The following is a 26,489-nucleotide window of genomic DNA, read 5'->3' as shown; positions in this document are numbered from 1 at the left end:
ATACTATTCCATATTACACTATACTATACTATATTACACTATACTATGCTATAATATACTATACTGTACTATACTATACTATACTATACTATATTGTGCTATACTACTATACTATATTACACTATACTATACTATATTACACTATACTGTACTGTACTGTACTGTACTATACTATACTATACTATACTATACTATAGGCTACTATACTATACTATAGACCAGTGCTGACCAATTTGGGACCCGCGGCCCCCCCCCCCTTCCCGATTATCCCATTTTTATCCCCCATTAGTGCTAATTTATTTATTTATCCTGGTTGCTGCTCCACCCTCTGCCGATCTGGGGAGAGCCCAAACTGGCTCCATGCTTCCTCCGAGACATGGGCAGTTAGCCAGCCGCTTCTTTTCACCTGACAGGGGAAGCTTCACCGGTAGGACATAGCACGTGGGAGGTGCACGCTATTCCAACCAGTTCCCCTCCTTCTGAACATTTTCAAAGTACCTTGAGGATTTTTCAAGTTGTGAATTAAGTCAAATTTCTCTCTTGATTACAAAGATGGAAAATACAACTGTTTAAACTGGGTGTTTACTGATTAAATGTTTAAGCTCCCCACAAATGCAGATGTTTTTTTTTTTATATATATAACCAATTGCAAATTATTACAATTACCAAACAGATAAAAAGTAGATTATTATATTGAAATGTTATTTTATTTTATGCTATATGTTATGTTACAGTATGTTTAACAAGACTATAGCTACTGTAGCTGTCCAGCTATGTCATTATCCCCAAATCAATATCAAGATTTTCAAGAACAAATAGCGAGTTGAGTAGCAAATGGGATATGAGATGCAAAGTATCAGTTAGTTCAGAGGGGCAGTGTTCTTGTAGCGTGTGTGTTTGAAGGACTGTGAAGCATTGAAGGACTACACTGTTGTAAATGACCAGGCTGATACTACCTAACCTTGTGAGGCAGCAGGATTCGCCAGATCACGATTGTGCGAGAAACGCATCTTGTCGCGCTCCAAGCAATTGGTTTAACTCTGTCCCAGCAGTGGGCCGGACCAATCAGCATCCAGAGGCAGCTAATAGGCGGGGTGTCTTGACAGCGAGACTCAAGCCTGTGATAGACAGATGGTTTATCCAATCGCCTGCCAGGTTTTTTGACGCACCTGCTCTTTTCCAAAACGTTTCCAAAGATGACGTCCAAGATGGCTCTGTAAAAGCATCGGGCAGTGTCAGTTGACATACTACATAGCCAGCGCATTCATATAGAACAGTGAGCAGACAGCCTCACTGGAACTATTTACATGTAGTACCTTCCCATTATCAGAAAGGAATGGACACCCTGCAGCCAATCAGAATCGAGTATTCACCCAGACCATGGTAGAAACTAAAACCTATACACTACAGACTGTAACTACAGACTATAGACCAGTGGTCCCCAACCACCGGGCCGCGGACCGGTACTGGGCCGCAACGCATTTGGTTGCGACCGATTTTATTTTAATAAACAATAATATTATAGGCTGTGTGGGGTAGTTAAAACATAGTTTCAAGTTGATGTTTATTTATGTTTGTAGTTGAAACAAAAACATAAATACTGTAGGCTACATACAGTACAACACAAAAGGCTGTTATTTACCCTTTGTCGCCACCTGGTGAGTAAATATATATGTAACTAAAACCATTAAAATTGACAACCGGTCCGCGACTTTTTCCCCCCCATGTATCTACCGGTCCTTGGCACAAAAAAGGTTGGGAACCCCTGCTATAGACCACTAGTCTTATCTGTAGCACAGTAGCCTGTAAGTACAGTCTATAGACTAAATACTATTGTACTTTTTGGTAATATTTATTTTCATGGCATTCTTTTTCTTTATTGGAGACTGTCTGTACTCACTCTCTCTCTGTCTGTGTCTCTGCAGACACGGAGGTGTGCGGCTTCGGCTGGCAGAAGTTTCAGTCTCACTGCTACAAGTACGTGACGCACCGGCGGACCTGGGACGCCGCCGAGCGGGAGTGCCGCCTCCACGGCGCCCACCTCGCCAGCGTCCTGTCACAGGAGGAGCAACTCTACGTCAACCGTAAGTCGGCGGCGTTGTGGCGTTGGCACGGTACATTTACGCCACACATCTCCGGTCTCCTTATTTACACTGACGTGATTGGTCTGAGGAGTTACAGGCGGTCTTAAATGATCTACATCGCTCTCTCACTCATCATCGGTTTGTCGCGGAGTTTTCTTTTTGCCTTTCAAGTGTGCCAGTTGAGCTACGCTCATTTCGGCTTCGGCTTCCGAGAAATGTTTTGTTTAGCTACGGCTCTCATCTGCTGCTCTGTAGATGACTGCCGATTGACAAAAGAGCATGTCGGGAGGGAGGGAGGGAGGCCAATCACATATGTGGTCTAATGCGCCGCTGATGAATGCCAGGAAGATCAAATAAACCCTGCTTTAGTTAAAACAGAATGCATCTCGGAGAGTTTCCACAGCAAAGTGTAGCTCTTGTGTTTGTGCAACATCAGGGCTACGGGGCTGTACCATGACCCCGTTTCTCAGTTTATTGTGGATGAACGCTGGCTGAGATTAAATTGAACCGGTTCCCTGAAGCTGCTTACTCTTAACATTGCCTCTGCTTCCTGCTTTGTTGTTCTGTTTCACGCTCTCGACTGCTCGACACCCCCTGCTGGCCCACATATGCCCAAACCGCAGGCTTTTTGCGTCACGCAAAGACACTTACGCAATGTAGCCTGTAAACACACACACACACACACACGTACACACACGTACACACACACACACACACACATAGACACACACACACACACACACCGTCTCTCTCTCTCTCTCTGCCCTCCCAATTAATGATGCCATGAAGTCCAGAGAACAAGATAGGTGTGTATCCTGAAGATGGACCGAGTCTGTCAAGTTTCTCATGAGTAACTTGGAGTCGTGCTGTAGTGTAGCAGTAGCGCAGGGGTCCTCACTTCCAGTCAACACCTAGACACAAACCAGGTGTGCCTCATTAGCTGCCAGACCAAAAGTCTGCAGGCCGCCGGACCCCCCAGGACCCCTGCTGTCTAATAATGTAGGCTGCATTAACACAGCTCACATCCCCGCGTGTTTTGTCTGCACAGGTCTGGGCCACGACTACCAGTGGATCGGCCTCAACGACAAGATGTTCGAGAGAGACTTCAGGTGGACTGATGGCAAGCCCATGGTAAGGCAGGCAGGCCGTTTTGATGATCATTGTTTTCTTATACGTTCCTGAACGCGTGTATCCTTTTCCCAACGGGGGTTTAGATGAAACCACGCCCCCGAACTCATTTGATTGGTCGCCGCAACTGCTTCGCCCCCAAGCAAGCGACTCCCCCGAACTCATGTTTTCCCCGTTTCTCCTTCGCCCTGGAGATGTGTGGCTCGGAGAACGCAGCGCTGCTCCGGCTCCTAGTTCTCTGAGCCACAGGGAAAGGAGAAACGGGGAAAACACACTCAACTTCGGGGAAAGAGTTCTCTTTGACCGGTGCTTACCTCTGCCTGGCTGTAAAGAGAGGCGTTCGGCGGACGTCCTGTTGTTGTCAGGCGTGGCGGAAGACGCCGATGCGCGTGCCGACCAATCAAATGAGTTCGGGGCGTGGTTTAATCTAAGGGGCACTTTACACGAGGACGGTTTCCTATGGTGACGGGGAATTATTGGATCGTTAGTGCCTCCCTTTTAGACGGCGACGGCGAATTTGGGCTTAGGAAACCACACATTTTGAAACCACCTTCCAGAGTGGAATTCTTTGACACGCTCCCCGCTGAGGGCTCCATGTAATCGCTTTGCGACGGCACATTTCAGGAACTCTGACGTGCCTGCACACGCGACACACACGATTACGCCATAGCCGTGCACGAGTTGGCAACCATTTTCAAAATAAAACGTCAGTATGAATGAAGTTTGGCAACATTCAGAATTAAGCTACACTGCGGCCAACTTCAGTTACATGTTCATAACGTTACTGCTGCGAGGAGCCGATGGCTGTACCCGGTCGGCATTTAATGTTAGTTCCAAAAGCATGTCGACAGTGTTTTCTCACTACCAGTAGCCTACAGTAGGGTTTGACAGAGCTAGCACACTTCCGGTCCTCGCTGCTCGTTAACTCATTGAGTGCCAGCCACTTTTGGAGAACGGACGCTCCCAGTGCCAGAGTTTCAGAGCGTTTTCAGTGATTTCTCGAGGCCCACAGAATATTGTGTGATATTACTATGTAAACACCGAACACGCACAAAGAACGAGGAGACTCTATTGTATCGTCAGCAAAAAAAAGTTTATTGATACCATTTTCCGTTCTTTAGTTATGAGCCGGAGAAGATAGGTTGTTTTGAGCAAAAACATGCGTTTCAAATTAGAAGCTGAGTTATTCCGCCTTTTGTGAAATGAAGCATTTCAAGCACATTCACTGACTCTAGCTAATATTTTCTGATGTAGTGACATGGTGTAGTTGTGTGGTGCCCTGCGTGCCCCCCCCCCCCCCTCCCCCCCCCCCCCCTCAGCTGCAAACTCCTCCCCACACTAACACACAGCCTCACGCACCCAGCGTCTATTTTCGGAGTGCTCCGTTTTTGTGCGCCGGCTCCCAGCGTGACACGGAAAAGCCAAACCGGACTGCTGAGAATGGTTTGGCCCTTCGGCGTCGGGTGCTGCTTTTCTGGCGGCTAATCGTGTGCAGAAACTATACAGCAGAGACAGAGAGGCTCAGTTGTGGGCGCGGATTGACTGCTGTTCGCAGCCAACGTTAACTCCAGCCAGAGCAATCTATATGGCTCTGGCTGCAGCATGAGCGGTTTCTCTTTAATCACGGGGCTTTTTCCTGCTGTTTTCCGGACCTTTCTCTAATCTGGAGAGCACTGTCGCCACCTAATGGGTCTGTAAAATAGGTTATACACCTTCAATAGCTACAATATTTGTACAGGAGATGCAGGAGGCTTTGATCCACGTCCCACCGTCAAAAAACGCATTTGACGTCGATCGACGTCTTTGGCACTCTACATCACTATTTACTTTGACGTCGATCGACGTCCTTGGCACTCAATGAGTTAAAGATTTCCAATAGGCGTTATTCTGATAAACTGGTCACATATATGTTACATTCTCACCCGACAAATATTAAAACTTTAAAACAGTTTGGGTTTTTTTTAGCTTGAAAAAAGCTTTTTGGCAAGTCTAAATGACTGCGGAAGGCATACTCTACTTCCGTGTTTAAAACAGGAAAGACCATTACGAAATTACGTCATGCAGAAGCGTCCTTGTATGGGCAAAGAATAAGGTGATCACACTGCCACCTAGCGACCTGGCATGTACATTACGGCGTTTTAAAAATCAAACAGCGCTCATGTAAACAGGGAGAAGGTGTGAAGGAAAAGGTGTGAAGGAAACGCTATTGTGTCGTTTCTTCCAGAAACTGTCCTCGTGTAAAGGGCCCCTAAAATCCCTTTGGGAAAAGGATACACGCTTCCTGCAGACTTTGTCTCCATTGTCGTTGCTAAGTGGTGGTAACCATGGTAACGAACCAACAGCAGATGTTTAGAACAGCAAATGAGGGGCATCCTGGTGACTCAGTGGGCTAAGGAGGCCCGTCGCGGTGAAGGAATTTCCCCCGCGGTGATTTAGGGTGGCTCAACAGCGTGGTATGCGGTGTATGCGATATGTCATCAGATGACCTCACATGCTAATTTGCATATCAATATATAACCCACAGTCTCGGCTTGCAGCGGGGGGAGGGGGGCTATGCTGTGTGTAGGAAGCACTGCGATCTCTCTATGACCTCTCTGTGACCTCTCTATGACGTGCAGAGTTAAGGAACATAGTGCAAAGATGTCCGGTGACACTGCCTAGGGGGCAGGGGTGGGAGGGAACCCAGAGGCATTTAGCAGCCTGGCGGCTGAGGGGAAAAAGCTCAGTCTATGGCGGACCTTTGTAGCCTTCGGCAGCCGCAACCGTCTCCCAGAGGGGAGCAGGGTGAGGAGGCCGTGGCCAGGGTGGGAGGGGTCGGCCATGATCTTTCTCCCTCTCCTCAAAGCCCTGGAGTCATGCAGGGACTTGAGGGAGGGCAGAGGACGGCCAATAGACCCTTCTCACGGGGGCCATTTTGTGTCGAGAAGCCAGGGTAAACACAGGTGCAAGCAAAACACTAATGAGGGTTTCCAACTTCCATGATTGGGATTTGGAAACCCTCATTAGTGTTTTGCTTGCACCTGTGTTTACCCTGGCTTCTCGACACAAAATGGCCCCCGTGAGAAGGGTCTATCACCCTCTCCGCAGAGCGTATCACCCGCTGCAGCTTGGCGAGGAGGTCGCCACATTTGTCACTAGTTCCTTTTCAGAAATAAAGAGAGATAAAAAATGAAATAAAAAACTTTTCCGTTTTGGTCCGAGCGAAATGTTCTCTGGTCTTTCACCCGATTCTGAATACAGCTGAATCGCTTATTTTGACCAAGTAAAACTATTCTTATAAGGATTTTATGAAACGTCTATGGAAAAATGAATGGATCCTTTAGGCCTCATAAGAGGGCATGACTTTGGCACTCTACAGATGTGTCTATAGTGCGGTGCTGTTGCATTATTGCGGTTATAGTGACATCCCTAGGCACGTACCATGTAAACATGATGTCCTGGGTTATTGTGACATCCCTAGGCACGTACCATGTAAACATGATGTCCTAGGTTATTGTGACATCCCTAGGCACGTACCATGTAAACATGATGTCCTGGGTTATTGTGACATCCCTAGGCACGTACCATGTAAACATGATGTCCTAGGTTATTGTGACATCCCTAGGCACGTACCATGTAAACATGATGTCCTAGGTTATTGTGACATTCCTAGGCACGTACCATGTAAACATGATGTCCTAGGTTATTGTGACATTCCTAGGCACGTACCATGTAAACATGATGTCCTAGGTTATTGTGACATGATCCCTAGGCACGTACCATGTAAACATGATGTCCTAGGTTATTGTGACATCCCTAGGCACGTACCATGTAAACATGATGTCCTAGGTTATTGTGACATGATCCCTAGGCACGTACCATGTAAACATGATGTCCTAGGTTATTGTGACATCCCTAGGCACGTACCATGTAAACATGATGTCCTGGGTTATTGTGACATCCCTAGGCACGTACCATGTAAACATGATGTCCTAGGTTATTGTGACATGATCCCTAGGCACGTACCATGTAAACATGATGTCCTAGGTTATTGTGACATCCCTAGGCACGTACCATGTAAACATGATGTCCTGGGTTATTGTGACATCCCTAGGCACGTACCATGTAAACATGATGTCCTAGGTTATTGTGACATCCCTAGGCACGTACCATGTAAACATGATGTCCTAGGTTATTGTGACATCCCTAGGCACGTACCATGTAACATGATGTCCTAGGTTATTGTGACATCCCTAGGCATGTACCATGTAAACATGATGTCCTAGGTTATTGTGACATCCCTAGGCACGTACCATGTAAACATGATGTCCTGGGTTATTGTGACATTCCTAGGCACGTACCATGTAAACATGATGTCCTAGGTTATTGTGACATGATCCCTAGGCACGTACCATGTAAACATGATGTCCTAGGTTATTGTGACATCCCTAGGCACGTACCATGTAAACATGATGTCCTAGGTTATTGTGACATCCCTAGGCACCTACCATGTAAACATGATGTCCTAGGTTATTGTGACATCCCTAGGCACGTACCATGTAAACATGATGTCCTGGGTTATTGTGACATTCCTAGGCACGTACCATGTAAACATGATGTCCTAGGTTATTGTGACATGATCCCTAGGCACGTACCATGTAAACATGATGTCCTAGGTTATTGTGACATCCCTAAGCACGTACCATGTAAACATGATGTCCTAGGTTATTGTGACATCCCTAGGCACGTACCATGTAAACATGATGTCCTAGGTTATTGTGACATGATCCCTAGGCACGTACCATGTAAACATGATGTCCTAGGTTATTGTGACATCCCTAGGCACGTACCATGTAAACATGATGTCCTGGGTTATTGTGACATCCCTAGGCACGTACCATGTAAACATGATGTCCTAGGTTATTGTGACATGATCCCTAGGCACGTACCATGTAAACATGATGTCCTAGGTTATTGTGACATCCCTAGGCACGTACCATGTAAACATGATGTCCTGGGTTATTGTGACATCCCTAGGCACGTACCATGTAAACATGATGTCCTAGGTTATTGTGACATCCCTAGGCACGTACCATGTAAACATGATGTCCTAGGTTATTGTGACATCCCTAGGCACGTACCATGTAACATGATGTCCTAGGTTATTGTGACATCCCTAGGCACGTACCATGTAAACATGATGTCCTAGGTTATTGTGACATCCCTAGGCACGTACCATGTAAACATGATGTCCTAGGTTATTGTGACATCCCTAGGCACGTACCATGTAAACATGATGTCCTAGGTTATTGTGACATCCCTAGGCACGTACCATGTAAACATGATGTCCTAGGTTATTGTGACATGATCCCTAGGCACGTACCATGTAAACATGATGTCCTAGGTTATTGTGACATCCCTAGGCACGTACCATGTAAACATGATGTCCTAGGTTATTGTGACATCCCTAGGCACGTACCATGTAAACATGATGTCCTGGTTATTGTGACATCCCTAGGCATGTACCATGTAAACATGATGTCCTAGGTTATTGTGACATGATCCCTAGGCACGTACCATGTAAACATGATGTCCTAGGTTATTGTGACATCCCTAGGCACGTACCATGTAAACATGATGTCCTAGGTTATTGTGACATCCCTAGGCACGTACCATGTAAACATGATGTCCTAGGTTATTGTGACATGATCCCTAGGCACGTACCATGTAAACATGATGTCCTGGGTTATTGTGACATCCCTAAGTATTGCAATATATCACAATATGTATTGTATCGCAATGTATCATGATACAATCACATCGCGACCCATGTATCGTGATACGTATCGTATCATGAGGTCCTTGCCAATACCCAGCCCTAATTACCAATAGGATTATACACCAGTTATTTTGTTAAGTAACACAAGTACAAATTGAGTTACTCAAAGCACATATTTAAATAAAGATACCATCATTTCCTAATCAAATTGTGTGGTTTTATGCAAATAACCACTATAGATGAGAATAACAAAGGAAAATGATAACATTTCGAATTTTGAATTGTTTACACTGACTTCAAGATGGTTGAAATTATTTTTCGGGATGGTTCCAGGGCGGCGATGCCATTCTGCTACTGCCGTTATTACGGTGAAAGTAATGCAAAAGTAGTGTAATAATAACTAACTAGTTACTCTACACAGACGGTAATATTGTAAAGTAACGCATTACTTTCAAATGAAAGTAACTAGTAATATGTAGTATATTACATTTTGAAAGTAACTTACCCAACACTGGCGATAGGATATCGCAAAACACCTCCTCTCCTTATGTGAAAATGCATATTATATATGCCATGGAACTATTGTTCATGGTGACAGAGGTGACAGCATGTGAGCTATGAGCTGTGTTTCAGCAGCATGTGAGCTATGAGCTGTGTTTCAGCAGCTTGTGAGCTATGAGCTGTGTTTCAGCAGCATGTGAGCTATGAGCTGTGTTTCAGCAGCATGTGAGCTATGAGCTGTGTTTCAGCAGCTTGTGAGCTATGAGCTGTGTTTCAGCAGCATGTGAGCTATGAGCTGTGTTTCAGCAGCTTGTGAGCTATGAGCTGTGTTTCAGCAGCATGTGAGCTATGAGCTGTGTTTCAGCATGTGAGCTATGAGCTGTGTTTCAGCAGCTTGTGAGCTATGAGCTGTGTTTCAGCAGCATGTGAGCTATGAGCTGTGTTTCAGCAGCATGTGAGCTATGAGCTGTGTTTCAGCAGCATGTGAGCTATGAGCTGTGTTTCAGCTTGTGAGCTATGAGCTGTGTTTCAGCATGTGAGCTATGAGCTGTGTTTCAGCTTGTGAGCTATGAGCTGTGTTTCAGCATGTGAGCTATGAGCTGTGTTTCAGCAGCATGTGAGCTATGAGCTGTGTTTCAGCATGTGAGCTATGAGCTGTGTTTCAGCAGCATGTGAGCTATGAGCTGTGTTTCAGCAGCATGTGAGCTATGAGCTGTGTTTCAGCAGCATGTGAGCTATGAGCTGTGTTTCAGCTTGTGAGCTATGAGCTGTGTTTCAGCATGTGAGCTATGAGCTGTGTTTCAGCTTGTGAGCTATGAGCTGTGTTTCAGCAGCATGTGAGCTATGAGCTGTGTTTCAGCAGCATGTGAGCTATGAGCTGTGTTTCAGCAGCATGTGAGCTATGAGCTGTGTTTCAGCATGTGAGCTATGAGCTGTGTTTCAGCTTGTGAGCTATGAGCTGTGTTTCAGCATGTGAGCTATGAGCTGTGTTTCAGCAGCTTGTGAGCTATGAGCTGTGTTTCAGCAGCATGTGAGCTATGAGCTGTGTTTCAGCAGCATGTGAGCTATGAGCTGTGTTTCAGCAGCATGTGAGCTATGAGCTGTGTTTCAGCAGCATGTGAGCTATGAGCTGTTTTTCAGCGTGTGAGCTATGAGCTGTGTTTCAGCAGCTTGTGAGCTATGAGCTGTGTTTCAGCAGCTTGTGAGCTATGAGCTGTGTTTCAGCAGCTTGTGAGCTATGAGCTGTGTTTCAGCAGCATGTGAGCTATGAGCTGTGTTTCAGCAGCATGTGAGCTATGAGCTGTGGTTCAGCATGTGATACTGGCACGCTGTTGTAATAATGTGTTATCATTCAGAACGGAGACACGCCCTTGTTAGAGTGTATGTGTGCCGAGCCAAAGTTTATACAGTGCATGTTTTGTACAGTACAGTTGTAACCGACTGCATATAGCATGTAGCGACTGCATATAGCATGCATATGATTGAGTCCGTGTGTGTGTGTGTGTGTGTGTGTGTGTGTGTGTGTGTGTGTGTGTGTGTGTGTGTGTGTGTGTGTGCGCTTTGTGAGTCAAGACATTATTATGGAGCTCATGAAATGCAAATAAAAGTGACTAATTTTCCCCAAATTGGCTACAGAAGGCAGAGTTTGATTGAGTCAGAGATCTTGTGTTGTCCCAATAGCGCCACTGTCTGGTTCCTAGGTGAATTACAACCAGTCATATGCATTGAATCATCACAATCTCAGCACCATTCATATCATCGTCACATGTCTAGAGTATGTAGAAGAATGACTATTTATCTGTTATCTCTCTACCTACAATACAGACAGTCTGTTATCTCTCTACCTACAATACAGACAGTCTGTTATCTCTCTACCTACAATACAGACAGTCTGTTATCACTCTACCTACAATACAGTCTGTTATCACTCTACCTACAATACAGACAGTCTGTTATCTCTCTACCTACAATACAGACAGTCTGTTATCTCTCTACCTACAATACAGACAGTCTATTATCTCTCTACCTACAATACAGACAGTCTGTTATCTCTCTACCTACAATACAGACAGTCTGTTATCTCTCTACCTACAATACAGACAGTCTATTATCTCTCTACCTACAATACAGACAGTCTGTTATCTCTCTACCTACAATACAGACAGTCTGTTATCTCTCTACCTACAATACAGACAGTCTGTTATCTCTCTACCTACAATACAGACAGTCTGTTATCTCTCTACCTACAATACAGACAGTCTATTATCTCTCTACCTACAATACAGACAGTCTGTTATCTCTCTACCTACAATACAGATAGTCTGTTATCTCTCTACCTACAATACAGACAGTCTGTTATCTCTCTACCTACAATACAGATAGTTGTGGAATTCTGGACAAAATCATATCTAACAATAAAAGAAATCTCAGATTTTGGTCTGAGAGACCAAATTTGATCAAATGGTGGTCTGTGGGTCTAATGTGGATTAAATCAGGGGTCTACGATATGAAAAAACACTTGATAATCACTCACTGGTCTATAAGGATCTATACATGCACATTATGGCCAAACACTATGGATGACGCCGGTGTAATTGTGGATGCTCTTCTCAGAGTCTCAGTATGAAGAATTAGTGTTCCCTTCCTATATCTGTACAAAACTGTAGTATGTCAATGAGGTAGGTAAACATCTAATAGTTTGTTTGTTTGTTTGTATGTATGTTTTCTGACAGCAATATGAACACTGGAGGCCCAACCAGCCAGACAGCTTTTTCCAGTCCGGAGAAGACTGTGTGGTGATGATCTGGCATGAGGGAGGCCAGTGGAACGATGTCCCCTGCAACTACCACCTCACCTTCACCTGCAAGAAGGGAACAGGTACCATATGCACTGCACCACTCTTACATGCAAACACATACATGAAGACATTTTCAGCATCATCAGTCAGTGACAGTTCTGTCCTCTGTTGTCCAGTCTCGTGTGGTCAGCCCCCAGTAGTGAGGGAGGCTCGGGTGTTTGGGTCCATGAAGCCGCGCTACGAGATCAACGCCTTGGTCCGCTACCACTGCAAGCAGGGCTACATCCAGAGACACACCCCCACTATACGCTGCCGGGCCAACGGCCAATGGGACACGCCCAAGGTCACCTGCATGAGCCGTGAGTACTAAACCTCATAGGGTCCAGCTTGTTTTCATTTTGATTTCACTTTGATGTCACTAGGCAAGGCATCTTCTCTGCAATGGCAGCCTGGCAAGTGACAAGAGCCACTCAAGGGAAGGGGAGATGAGGGCGGGGCTACAGGATAAAAACATGATAAAAGCATAAAATACAACAACAATAGAGAGCCAAAGTGAAACATCACTTCCTGCGTTCTCCCTGTACCAGCGCTGCGAAAAATATGAATGGCGGTGGACGGAGAATAAGGTTACTTTTTTGATCCCATTTGAATTGTGCCACGGGGTGCCAACGCTAATTTTGTCAATTTAAAAAGTAACTTTGCATGTCAAGAAAGTCGCAGTTTGTCACATCATATCAATAGTAGATATAGGCTATAGTAGATATAGGCTATAGTAGATATAGGCTATAGTAGATATTACGGGTGTCACGGTACATGTATTCGTCCCGTGAATTTACGGTACGACCCTCACGGTACCTCGTTTCACGGTACATGAAACGACACGACGAATACGTCAAATCCAGAAGCACCTAAACGCTGTTTGAACGGCATTGAATTGAATTGAATTAAACGCCACAGAAGAAGACACACCAAAACAACACAAGGGCCATAGAAATCCGCGTTCACAGAATGGGACGTTTTGTGGCGATAAGCTGTTTTGCAAATTCTGTCAACATCAAGCCAACGAGGTAAGCTTGCCAATGTAACGTTACGTAGCCGCGACAAAGTCCTTTATAGTTGCGCGTTGCGGCTAAACGTTACATAACACTGACAAGGCTGTTAACTTGTAAACAAGCAACATACATCGCGTGGGATGAGTGATGCGGTCAAGCAGACATCTGCGGATGCAGACAGGCAAGCTGCGGTGAGGAAGAGGCGATGACTCCTTGTCATGTTCCAATAATCCATTAGATGACCGAACGTAATCATATTATGCTAAACAAAACTCACATCCAATAACGTTAAGGCGCTGACAGGGTTCTTTCCCGTACTTACTGGGAAAGTGAAACCCACCGCGTTGTCTGTCAGACAGTGGTGGTATCTTTCAACAGGGGTAAAGAAGTTTTTCTTCTTCTGCCGTTTTATTCTTCTTCTTAACATGTAGGTATTTTGACGTTGACTAAAGAAACACTGCCGCCTAGTGGCCGCTTTTAGATAGGATTCCAAATTAGTGCTTACATCAAACGCAAATGCTACATAAAACAAATACAACAGGGGGAGGGGTTGGTGGGAGTATTAGGCTACTCCACACATGCGCTCTGTTTACAAACTTGTGTACAATAAAGATTTAAAGTGGGGGGAAATGCCTTTGCCCTGTCAAACAGCTGGAATACAGACATCTGAGAGGGAGGCGCACCCCACACTTTGAAAATCACTGCTCTAGAGTAAAACCTTTTTGTGTGGATTGCCTAGATCTTATTAAATAGTGGACATTTATTCATTCCCACATATTAGTAGGGGTGGGACAAAATATCGATACCCACGTTATCGCGATATTTCCACCCGCGATACGTTATCGATACACTGGCGCCAAGTATCGATATGTTTATTAATTTTTTTTTTTTTTTTTTTTTTTTTTTTTTAATAAACAGGCTAAAATATTATGCTGTGTGTGGTAGTTGAAACATAGTTTCAAGTTGACTTTATTTATGTTTGTAGTTGAAACAAAAACATAACTACTGTAGGCTACATGAATGGAAATGTTTGATCATTAATATCTACTTTTAGAAATTATATAGGTAGGTAGGTAGGTTATATAGGTTTTCTTGTTTTAATAGTAATAATAAAAAGACTTAATGTGTAACTTTTCCTCCGTGGTATCGAAAATGGTATGAGTGAGTGAGTGAACTCAGAGAGTTCATGTCAATTCTGCTAATAAATGCATAATACATGATTTTTTGCCTTCAGAGGTATTTTTTTCACTTGTTACACAGGTATCGTGATGTATCGTCTTCCAATATATCGCAGTATCGCAGTATCGCAGTATCGTGATATATCGTTATCGAGGGCCAAGTATCGTGACGATATCGTATCGTGAGCTACTCAGCGATTCCCACCCCTACATATTAGACACTATTTCTGATGGTAAAAATAGCGTAAAAAGCAGAATTCAGACATATTCAAAGGGAAAAAAACAGAATTTGGGATTTGTTGCTTTTTTCCCCCATTTTCGTACCGTGCCGTATTCGTACCGAACCGTGACCCCAAAACCGAGGTACGTACCGAACCGTGACTTTTGTGTACCGTGACACCCCTAGTAGATATAGGCTATGGTAGATATAGGCTATAGTAGGAGCACAGTCTGAATACTACTAACGCTAGTTGTTTTTCGTAAACAGGCGAGACAGACTGCAGATATGCTTTGGTTAACTTCTTTCTGAGAGTAGAACTTCGATCTGGAGGTGGTTTTCCCTCAGTCCTCCTGTCATTTTTTTATGAATGAGCTGAGATTCCCGTCTTCCCGCCGCGTACCCTTTCAGGCAGACGTCAATTCGGCGCGGATACTTCCTCCACTGGCGTAACGAAAGGCGTAACAAAATGACTCATCATTTCTGTCCCTTTGACTTTTACACAGGAGGCGAGGCGTAATAATCCCACAACGATCACGGCTTTCACAGGCTGTGTAGAAGGGGCTTTTGAAGGCAGAAATGTGGAATAAGTTGATCCATTTTGATTATTATTTTTTTTATCTTTTTTTTGCAGATCATTTCATTTGCAGGCATGACATGATGTAAGCCCGAGGGAGGTGTTAGTTAGGGGGTATTTTTAATTGGATATGGAGTGTGGACTGGGTGTTGTGGTGTTGTTGACAGACATTAGGTGCAGCAGCTGATGCAGGTGAAGGGGGGGGGGGGTGTTAGACCGAGAAGGGAATGTAAATCAGAGTAAACCAGTGAATGTTATGATTAGGGTTGTCAAAAGTATTGATAGTGTCGAAAAGTACCAATACTGAACATTTGAATGGGATACAATACTCATTTGCAACAGGTATCGATAGTATCGATAAGTATCAATACTAAAAATTCAAAACGGATACAATACTCATTTGCAACAGTTTTGATACCATCGGGTATCTGTTGCTTCAACAAGCTAAATGTGTTCTGATGGCTAGAGCAGGGCTAATCTGCTGTCTAAATTCAAAGTTTGATCAGGCCTAGATTATGGAGAAGTGTGCGTCTGTCCGTCCATCTGTCTAACTTTATTTTCATGTCTCTCAATGTGTCGTCACCCCCCCCCCCCCCTTCCCGTGGTACCGGAAATGGCATTGAGTATCGATATTTTCCTGGGTATTGGTATCGAAGTAGAAATTACAGTATCGTGACATCCCTAGTTATGATTGGGGTGTGAAGGGAGAGCAAATTGACCAAAGAGTGCGCTGGTGTGTTTTTCTCTATTGCTTTGTCATCTAATATCGATGTGACCTCTGCGCTGCATACTTGCACTCAAATCAAATTCCTCGTTTGTAATCTGATTACTTTACTGTGGCTGTTACACTGAATCTTGAAGGGGGTATTTGTGGCTAAATGGATAGCAGCATGGTCAAGAGGGTCAAGCTTGGAAAGAGTACCTTTGCAAGCAGACCTGCATGATGTCTCTAATCAAATGGGGGAGGGTGGCCCTTTGCATGAGGGTGCGTTTGGCAGAAGAGGTGAAAGTGAAATGTATTTTGTATTTTGTATTTTGTTTAGAACTGTAAGGCTGCACATGTTCACTTTTCTCACACGGACTCTCCGTTTTTTTCTTTGCAGCCGCGACCTACAACAAGTCCTTCGCTCACCGGCACCGCAGCAGCCAGAATAACAATCAGCAAAACCGGTACCCATACAACCATCACATCCATCACACCAAGCAAAAGCATAGCCAGCACCAAGAGCAATATCCCAGTCAGGACGTCCTGCAGAGCAGCTGGGACCCGTTCCAGAGCCGCTACCAGCAGCTGCAGAGGGAAAAGAGGCAGCGCCAGGTCAGGCCTCAGGACGCGGATCAGATGAGACACTGATCTGTATTGAGCTCTTTTGACCCGGCCTCCACACGGTAGGCTGGCCCAGTCAGTCCACAGGCCACGGTCATGGAAAACCTGGAAAAGTCACCGAGTTTCAAAATCTCATTTTCCATGCCTGGAATAGTCATGGAATTCACCTCTTTATATTGGATTTTAATGTTTCTTTTTATAGAAAATTAATGATTTTATTATACTTCCCCCCCCAATATCTTCCCATGTAATGTCACCCACTGACCCCAATTCAATGCCAGAAAGTATTACTACACTGAATACAGTTGGACACACCTCTTTATATTGTATTTGAGTGCTTATTGTATTTTATATAAATATTTTTTTATTGAAAATTCATGTTTTATTTCAACAGCTTCCATGTTGTGATGCAGTGACTCTAAAGCACTAAGATCCAATATAAAGGGGTGTGTCCTCTTTGTCCACTGTAGTAATAGATTCTGGTATTGATTCAGAGTCACCGCCTCACATGACACGGACATTCTATTCTGGATCCTTGAAAAGTCATGGAAAAAATCTTTTGAAATTGTGTCCATGAAAATGTGTGGGAACCCTGATAGATAGACAGAGTTGCTGCTGTCTGTCAATGGCTCTCAATAAGGAGGAGGGTAGTTGTTTCGCATGGCGTTGACTTAAAGTCCTTGGAAACCAGAAATGTTTTTTTTTATTATTTAGCATTTTGAGTTCATCACATCACAGGAACCTATGTTAATAAGCCACCAGCCAAATTTGAATGATGATGAACGTCGCAAAGTACCGTATATAAATTTAGGTTTGACAGTCATGGCAAAAGTCATGAGAATCAATTATATTTTAGAGTGTATTTTCTCCCGCGGACTGTGTGGGCGTGTCCTGTATGCAGCAGGTCTTTTCCTCTCTCTCTCTCTCTCTCTCTCTCGGAGGAGACTGCTCGGAGGAGACCTCTCTCTCCATTAACGGAGAGAGAGAGAGAGAGAGAGAAGGAAAGAGAGATGGAGTGTGTGTGTGTGTGTGTGTGTGTGTGTGTGTTTGCACGTTGCTCGGCGAACACACTCGCCGCTGCGCTGCGAGTGCACAGCGCTACTGTGTGTGTGTCAGTGTGTGTGTGCGCGCGTGCGTGCATGTGTGTGTGATTCGATTAAATCTTATGACGTGATAAGATCATGCATTTTAGCACCGCGCGCTCCGCTCTCTTCAATGAGGAAATGGAAATCCAGACCTTGTAGAAAAGTGTCGATTTTTGGGGTTAGGGTTGAAAGTAATTCTCTCTCTTTTCTGAGGCACACAATTACTCACATAAGACCCTAAATTTAATAGTTAGAAGGTTTTTGTGGATTTTGGTTTCCAGGGACTAGGACGGCAAACCTCCATAAACACTCCAGGATCAGCTTCACGTTCAGGTTAATCAAGCTCCTATATAGCATAGGCTAATGAGAATGTGCATGCATCATGACATAGTTGTCAAGTTCAATTAGCTCATTGATTACACTTGGTGAAACAATCTCCCCTATCAAGTCTCCCTACATCACACTCCTCTAAACAGGAACACTAGTAAGTGCCTTCAAGTGGTTTAGTTAGTAGTCACTACATCGCCAGGGTGGTCTGAGGCTTCACTGACTCATCCCGTTTTCCACCAGCTGCATCTTTGCACTGTGGTCCCCTTTTCTACACTGACAGCCTGCTGCCTAGAGAGTCTTTCTCTCCACTGACAGCCTGCTACCTAGAGAGTCTTTCTCTCCACTGACAGCCTGCTGCCTAGAGAGTCTTTCTCTCCACTGACAGCCTGCTGCCTAGATAGTCTTTCTCTACACTGACAGCCTGCTGCCTAGAGTCTTTCTCTCCACTGACAGCCTGCTGCCTAGAGAGTCTTTCTCTACACTGACAGCCTGCTGCCTAGAGAGTCTTTCTCTACACTGCAGCATGCTGCCTAGAGAGTCTTTCTCTCCACTGACAGCCTGCTGCCTAGATAGTCTTTCTCTACACTGACAGCCTGCTGCCTAGAGAGTCTTTCTCTCCACTGACAGCCTGCTGCCTAGATAGTCTTTCTCTACACTGACAGCATGCTGCCTAGAGAGTCTTTCTCTCCACTGACAGCCTGCTGCCTAGATAGTCTTTCTCTCCACTGACAGCCTGCTGCCTAGAGAGTCTTTCTCTCCACTGACAGCCTGCTGCCTAGATAGTCTTTCTCTACACTGACAGCCTGCTGCCTAGAGAGTCTTTCTCTACACTGACAGCCTGCTGCCTAGATAGTCTTTCTCTACACTGACAGCCTGCTGCCTAGAGAGTCTTACTCTCCACTGACAGCCTGCTGCCTAGAGAGTCTGAACACGGTCCGTCCACCCAGTGCCTTCTGTGAAAAGTTGTATTTCATTTGGAACCAGTTGTCTCACTACCCAAACACAATATTTACTGAAACTGGAAAATGGACTGGATTTATTTTTATATGGGGGGTAGTCCAATAGTTCATAACTTTTTTCTTTTCTTTTCTTTTTTTCCGAATTTAGATAAGAGATATTGTTATGGAGTAGAATATATAAAGAGCATGAATTCATCATCTTAAATTATTGTCATAGCGTATTTTTCCAATTTGTCCGATTTCGATTGGTGCTGCTTGTTCTGATCTTTTATCGGTTTATCGTATTCCCACATTGATTTTTGGAAAAACGTTTTTTTTAAAGGGAGCGGGGGAAGTTTTGAAGATGAACCAGTTTAATTATGATGACGTGTGTTCTCCAATTTGCCACACAGAGCTGAAGAGGGAAAGCGAGATTCGCCTATTATGAATGTTTGGTGTGCGCTGAGGCTGTAGGCACAGTATTAATCATATAGGATATAGGATAGATATTATATGAAGCCATATTAATTTAACTTATTGTATACATTAAACTATGAATGGACTGTGATATTAAATAGAGGTCCGTCGGAGCCGAAGCGATTCTGTTAAGACGACTTCCTTGCTGTTTACAGATATCTATCATGTTGTGCCTTGCAGAGTGGACGTCATGTGTAGTACATGCTGCCCCTTGTGGACATCGTATGTACTACATGCTGCCCTTGCGTATTGTATGTTGCACATAACCTTTCGTTGAGCAGTGTAACCCCGGTTTTTGATGCCTGTTTATGTGCTGTGCTTCAAAATCACCCCCGACTTAGCTTGACCAAAATGCACTTTGAGAGACGCTCAAAGACTTATTTTAAACGACTTGTTTCTAGATCAGATTGAGTTGGGTTATGGAAGTGTACTAGAGGTAGCTTTTTTTTACTACAGATCTGGAATCTGTTTCCTGAACCCAAACTGAACCAGTAAGGGAATGTGAAAACTATCTGACCCCTGAAGGAGTGGTGGGACACTTCTACAAGCTCTGAAGGGGACAACATTGATACGATTTGTTTTGATGCATTTTATATTTTTCCTTCGTTGTTCTACATACATCTTCCTTTTTTATATATACCCAGTGTTTTGTGATCTAAAGTGTACAGTATAATTATGCAAGTGTTTTCAACGCTGAATCTGTTAGAGGAGCTTATTTATATGTAATCTTTGTTTAAATCTTTCAAATTACCGTGTGTGTGTGTGTCGTGACCCGTGTCCCCGTCCGTTCGCTGTCCATGTCTACTGTGTGTGCAATAAAATAAACTATTATAACACAACCATTCCTGCTTATCTCATTTTATATTATAGCCTACCGCTAATTTAATGCACCCGTCGTTGGAGATAAAGCACCAAAAATCCAATTAAACAGAACAGTCACAGTGTTATAATTCATAGTAGGAATGCATGAGATATATATCGGTGCTAGTAATGGGAAAATTATATCCATCAGCTGTTATCGGTATCGGCATTATTACAGCCAAGTGAGACTCCCCCTGTATAAATAAAGGTAAAGAAATATATCTGTACAAACAAGTTGTTTACAAGGAAAACCATTACGGATAAAATGCCAGTCTACTATACGGTGGCGCAGTGGTAAGCGCTGTCGCCTCACGGTTGGAAGGTCCTGGGTTCGATTCTCACCTGGGACACTGTGGGCACTGTGGTTGTGTTCCCCCCCATATCTTCAGTGCCCACTGCCCAGGTGGGTTATCTCGTCGTAAGGGCCTTTCTCTCTGTGTGGAGTTTGCATGTTCTCCCCGTGCTCCCCCAGGGGGTTCCTCCGTATATAACCCCCCCCCCACTAAAAACATGCAGAAGATCAGATCGCTATCGTCATCCGACCAGTGACAACAACATCCGAAGTTGGTCCCCGGGTGCTGTACGAGAAAGCGACCACTGCTCCTGGCCTGCCCCTCGGAGGAAAGGACATGCCTGGATGGGTTAAATGCAGAGGACACTTTTCACCAGCCACCGTCAGCATGAGTGTGTTGTGGCCGCATGCATGTATTGTGGTGTTCGTGTGACAATAAAAGACGGGCTTGTCCGTTACGAGTTTTTTTTTTTTTTTTTCCCTTTTGTCGTGTTTATGATAGAAAATACAGAGATGTGGGGGGTTTTTGGTCCATATTTATATTTGGCCGTCATTTCTGAAATTTTGAGTATGGAATTTTGACATGGAATATGTGTAGGAAACCTGTTTATCTGCAGACTAAGCAGCGATAGGCTTTTGCTTCTGTAAGAGGGCTGACCTGGTGGCACAAAGGGTTAGCTTGCTGCCCAGCAGTATTGAGCCCTCAATGGTCTTTGAGGTCGTGGGTTCGAGTCTCAGTCACTTTTGAATGGACAGCCAGAGGAGAGAGAAGAAAGTGCCCACAGATTAGCTGATTAACTATTTCTAAATTGACTAAAAGCTAAAATATATCCTTTTGACCTATAGCCAACCACTTCAAAAGTCATATAGAGAGAAATACAGCATCAGTGGCAGTGACTGTGGCTCACTGTGTATGTCAGCTGCCGTCAGAGAGAGAGGTTGTGAGTTCTAACCTGGCATGTGCACAGACTGGACTTTCATCTGTGCTTTTTGTGGCTGCAAAGGAAATAGGCGTAACAATCTTCTTTTAGTTTTTATTACACTTCTAATTACAGTAATAATAATAATAATAATAAATAAATCATATTTTTGACAGTGCGGATAATCATAGTTTCTTTTAAATAATAACACTAAATAATAAATTAAGTTAAGTTATATTTACACTAAAGTCAGGTGCTTTCATCACATTCTTTATGTTATTTTCCTTTAACTTTTTTGTCTTCCATCCATAATTTATAAAAGATATTTTCAGCCATTGTATACTTTTTTGACAGATGTATGTTGCTTTACAGTTGAAATTGGGTAAGAGAGCTGAAATTGGGTGAGAGAAATAGCGAGAGTGATAAAGAGAGAGAGAGGTTTTGCTGAATAGCCCACTGTAAAAACTTAAACCAGACAGGTCGAACTTTTCATAGTGCACTGTGAAAAGTTAAACCAGCCACACCTGAACAATCACACCCAGGTGGTGCTAATTCCGTGTCTTAAAGTGGTAATCCACAACATCTGTGCTGGATTAGGTAATGCAATTGATGAGGGAGAGAAGTCTCCCCTCAGGAAACCTGGGTTACATCATAACCATCCGTTCATCTCTATGCAATCTAAATCCCATAGAGATAGGCACAGTGCTTATCTCTATACTGTCTATATCCCATAGAGATAAACAGTGTTATTCTATAAGGTGTGGCCCACTGACTTAAAGATGGATGCAGTCTGATTATTTAAACAATCTTTGAGCAACAAATAATAACTAATTTGAAAATTAGTTCAAATGCATGTTGACAGATTACATGTGGTTAGAAACTTACAACCACTAGCAATCACAGTTATCATGCCTGCTGCTCTAAAAGAAACTTCTGGAATTGCTGAACTAGAAAGTTTACCACAAAGGGACTCAAAGCCTCAGTCTTCTGATCCAAAATCAGACACCTTGTCCATTGGTGGTTTGACTCCCGGAACAGTTCTTATTTAACGGTCTTATTTATTTGCCACTAGAAAAAGGTTTTTGTTAAAAGCCTTTATTTTTGTACTACAAATCACCTGTTGACATGTCTGATTTGACAGATTACTGTATCATGACAAAGCATTTAATTTTAATTCTTAGGCAAAACGCTCCATAAAAGCCAAAGTTTGTGATGTTTTTTTCATGTACTTTACAAAAAGAAGAGAAAATAGTGATGTCTGTTAAATTTGGTTAGGTCAGTGGTGCTATGGAATATTAAATCATCCATCTTTGCTCATAACATCTTAGCCTTTCTCACCCTCAGGTGTGCATAATCGGTATCGGCCATGAGAAGCAGGTAATTATTGGTTATCGTATCAGCGTGGGGCGGGGGGAATTATATGGTGCATCCATACTTCATTATGGCAAAAAAAGAAAATCTATTGTATACCTCTAGCATTCAATGTAAGTGAATAGTGGTAAATGGTGGTCCATCATCCCACCCTAATACATTAAAGCAACACGGTTGATGAGGAGCCTAAAATAGCCCCCAAGAAAGCAGCATGAATATGAGTCAAGATGAAACGCCAACACCTTGCTGAAAATGCCGTCAGCCACTTTCCTAAAACAGTGCGGTGCTTTGACTGACATTTCTCAGCGACCACCTCAATGCAGCACACGCAGCACCATGAATGGGCCTGTGTGCTTCTGTGCCCTCAACCTGACCGGAAAACATTGGCCCCACCCTGTGGAAAACACTGATTACTGCATGACTGAGGCATTAAGTCTATACACCTACTTTAGTACCAGCCCAGCACAAAAGTAGACCCAGCTCAAATGATGGTTTTGCTGACTTTTTCGCAAAACCGGTTGATGTCCCCCAGAAAACATAAAGACGCAAAGCCATGACTTTAGCTACTCTTTTATTTTCCTTTTTGTCTTTGGGTCCATAAGGTTTCCTTGTATACTGTAGTTATAAACAAGGCTCACGGTGAGTAACGTTAGGCATACAATACACAAAATAATAGGCAAGAAAGGGTCGCTTGGGGGTTTCTTCAAACGTTGAGCAACTTGAAATAGTCCGTAAATCAGTTACAACAATCGAAAATAATAGCTCGACAGGAAAATCAAAAGGATACAGGTTAAAAGAAACATTTAGGTTTTGCAACACTTTGATATAGACTCCGCAGTACTGTATTAATTTCACAGCTGTTGTTCTGTCCCCTGGCAACGCTTTCAAATCCCCCCTTTGATAAGGAAAACAAGCTAGGAAAACGTCAATATTTCTAACACAATATCTAAGGCTAATCGTAATATTAAAGCTATTTCCGTGAGTCTGCCCAGCAGTTCTTTTGTGATAACTGTTGGTGTAGCATGACTGTTCCTGCCCTGATCACTCAGTGGCTTGTCAACGGGGGGCGCCAAGTCAAGTGGATGACCTAACCCGATCTCTGGGCCAGCTGGGACCCGTTTACACAGTGAGCTCACACCGGATCAATGTGCGCCCATTTACTCTGTGATCTCCTTACATGGAAGAATCCCTTTTTCACTACCTCCATGCAAGAATTAGCGGTATTTTCTGATGTATTGTATTTCTCATTCAGTGTGTCCAGGGACTGTGCATTCAGAGACAGTTTGGCTAGAGGAGAGCCAAGAAACCCCATCGCCCTGGCTCTGCCCATTCACTCTTAAGAAACTATTTGTATCAAAAATAGCCGTTTATGACGTGGACAGATAGATATTATGGGATGTATGGATGTAGACTAGGAGGCGCTCTGCTGTGTGCTTTAGGACATGCTCTGCAGTCTAAGTTCAAGCCAAACACAGATGCAGCCATAGAGGTCTACTGAACAGCTCGGCACGTAGCCTATAGTGACAAAGTACTGGGTTTCCCTTCGCCAGGCATTTTCTATTGCTGCAATGGGAGGCATTTTCTATTGCTGCAATGGGAATTCTACTGTTTGCCTCATCTCATCCCGGCACCCCCATAGGACTTTAGGGATCTTCTGTATGTTCAGTGCAAAAAAAACATTTTTTTTTCTTTTTTTAAGGATTGCGGAGTTTTTTTTTATGTCTACTAGTCTGGGAGTCTGGGATAGATAGTTTGCCCAAGAAACAAAAGTAATAATGTAAATATTTCTATATAAAAAAATATCCGTTAACAGAAACATGTTTCTAGATAATCACATTCTACATAGTCATACTTAGAAAACATAAGCAATGTTAATGGCTGGACATCTTTCTTTTTGTCTTTGTTCTTATCTTTGACTCTGATGAGACAGATGTTTGGTCCATAAACAACACATTAGTATCAAAACATAAAATACTGGACGGTATGATGACGTACAAAGTAATAGCACCTTGTAAAAGATGGGACGGCAGAGATCCTTCTAGTTTGTGCGAGGCCTGCGTTCGTGTCGGACGAGCATCACGAGATCTAGCTATCATTCTTTTTTTTCCTTTTTTTTGTCTGTTTTGACATTATGTATCGTGGCTTCGTTATTGTTCGTAAGTGCCCGAAGTATCAGTCCAATCATGAGACGTTTTACTAAGTTGTCCTACTGTACCCCTACCCCTGCATAGGAGTTGATTAAATAATATGAACCTTAAATATGTGTAAACTATCCATCATAGAATATCAGGTCCCAGATTGCAAAGCAACGTGGTTCGACATGACTCTGGTTTGTCTTAAGGTTTTCATCAAATAAAAGCATCACAGTTTGAATGTGTTTCTCTGTCTCCTCTTCATTCCACCAGTGTGTGTTTACATGTGTAGATGTTTGTGTGTGTGTGTGTGTGTGTGTGTGTGTGTGTGTGTGTGTGTGTATCAGTGTGTGTGTGTGTCTATGTGTGTGTTTGTACAGCTCAGTTGTCGCCCTTGAAGCAGTAGACTCCATACAGCTTGTGCTTTTTGTCGGGGAAGCCGCTGAAGCGCACGGCAGCCTCCGTGGGGCTGCAGCGCCTCCGGGGGCGGGTGATGGGATAGCGGACGCTGCCGTCGGCCAGCCAGCCCGCGTCACAGCGGTCGTAGCCCAGGAGCTTCCAGGCGGCGTACATCTGGCCCACCTTGGCGATCTGAGCGCCGTCTTTTTGGCACGCCCGCACCGCTTCGTCGTAGGTCAGCTTGGATGGGTGGATTAGGTAGTAGAACCGACCTGGGAGGAGAGGAGAGAAGAGATCCGTGAGGTCACAGTGACCTTGAACTTTGACCTTTGACCACCAAAGTCTAATCAGTTCATCCTTGAGTCCAAGTGGACGTTTGAGCCAAATTTGATTAAATTCCCTCAAGGCGTTCCTGAGATATTGCATTAACGAACATGGAACGGACGGACATGAGGTCACAGTGACCTTGAACTTTGACCTTAGCCCACCAAAATTGAATCAGTTCATCCTCGAGTCCAAGTGAATGTTTGAGCCAAATTTGAAGAAATTCCGTCAAGGTGTTCCTGAGATATCGCGATAACGGGCATGGAACGGATGGTCGTGAGATCACAGTGACCTTGAACTTTGACCTTAGCCCCCCAAAATCGAATCAGTTCATCCTTGAGTCCAAGTGGACATTTTAGCCGAATTTGATTAAATTCCCTGAAGGCGTTCCTGAGATATTGCGTTAACGAACATGGAACGGATGGACGTTATGTCCGGTACAGAATTGCAACGCAGACTTAGGTACCTCATTTAGGTGCCATGCCCAAACTGCTGAGTGAAATATCCGGCTCCGAAACTGGTGCTGCACACACCTTCACTAACATCACTAACATTACGCTTTAAATCCGCTTTACATTGTTTTTCCTCTACATATTTTTATGCCTTTTTGGCTACATTCCACTCTGTATACCTGTACATGATTCAATATGTAACTGAACAAAATTTAAGCTAAATTAGTCCAATCCCCAGTGGAATCACGGTCTGTATGTTATTGTGTTTTTTGAGGGGAGGGAGGTGGTA

At 43.8% G+C, this 26,489-nt stretch overlaps 2 protein-coding genes across 2 annotated transcripts in view; one reads left to right on the top strand and one right to left on the bottom strand.

The window, feature by feature from the left end:
* LOC310780483 (neurocan core protein-like) overlaps positions 1–20,278 on the top strand; it is a gene marked incomplete at its 5' end in the record, with an annotated part of 50,342 nt that extends 30,064 nt beyond the window's left edge. Inside the window, 5 exons of the mRNA XM_083641061.1 lie at positions 1,926–2,084; positions 3,133–3,215; positions 12,204–12,348; positions 12,445–12,627; positions 16,396–20,278. Of these exons, the coding sequence (XP_083497187.1) occupies positions 1,926–2,084; positions 3,133–3,215; positions 12,204–12,348; positions 12,445–12,627; positions 16,396–16,646 (821 nt within the window). The 3' untranslated portion in view covers positions 16,647–20,278. The remainder of the gene's footprint in view (positions 1–1,925; positions 2,085–3,132; positions 3,216–12,203; positions 12,349–12,444; positions 12,628–16,395) is intronic.
* A 3,179-nt stretch (positions 20,279–23,457) lies between these two features.
* LOC310780959 (hyaluronan and proteoglycan link protein 1-like) overlaps positions 23,458–26,489 on the bottom strand; it is a 57,059-nt gene continuing 54,027 nt past the window's right edge. Inside the window, exon 6 of the mRNA XM_083641489.1 lies at positions 23,458–25,696. Within this exon, the coding sequence (XP_083497615.1) occupies positions 25,407–25,696 (290 nt within the window). The 3' untranslated portion in view covers positions 23,458–25,406. The remainder of the gene's footprint in view (positions 25,697–26,489) is intronic.

Source organism: Poromitra crassiceps, assembly GCF_964638095.1.
Source record: "Poromitra crassiceps genome assembly, chromosome: 8".
Lineage (NCBI taxonomy): Eukaryota > Metazoa > Chordata > Actinopteri > Beryciformes > Melamphaidae > Poromitra > Poromitra crassiceps.
Note: the sequence above shows the minus strand (reverse complement) of the source record. Positions and strands in the feature narration are given on the sequence as shown.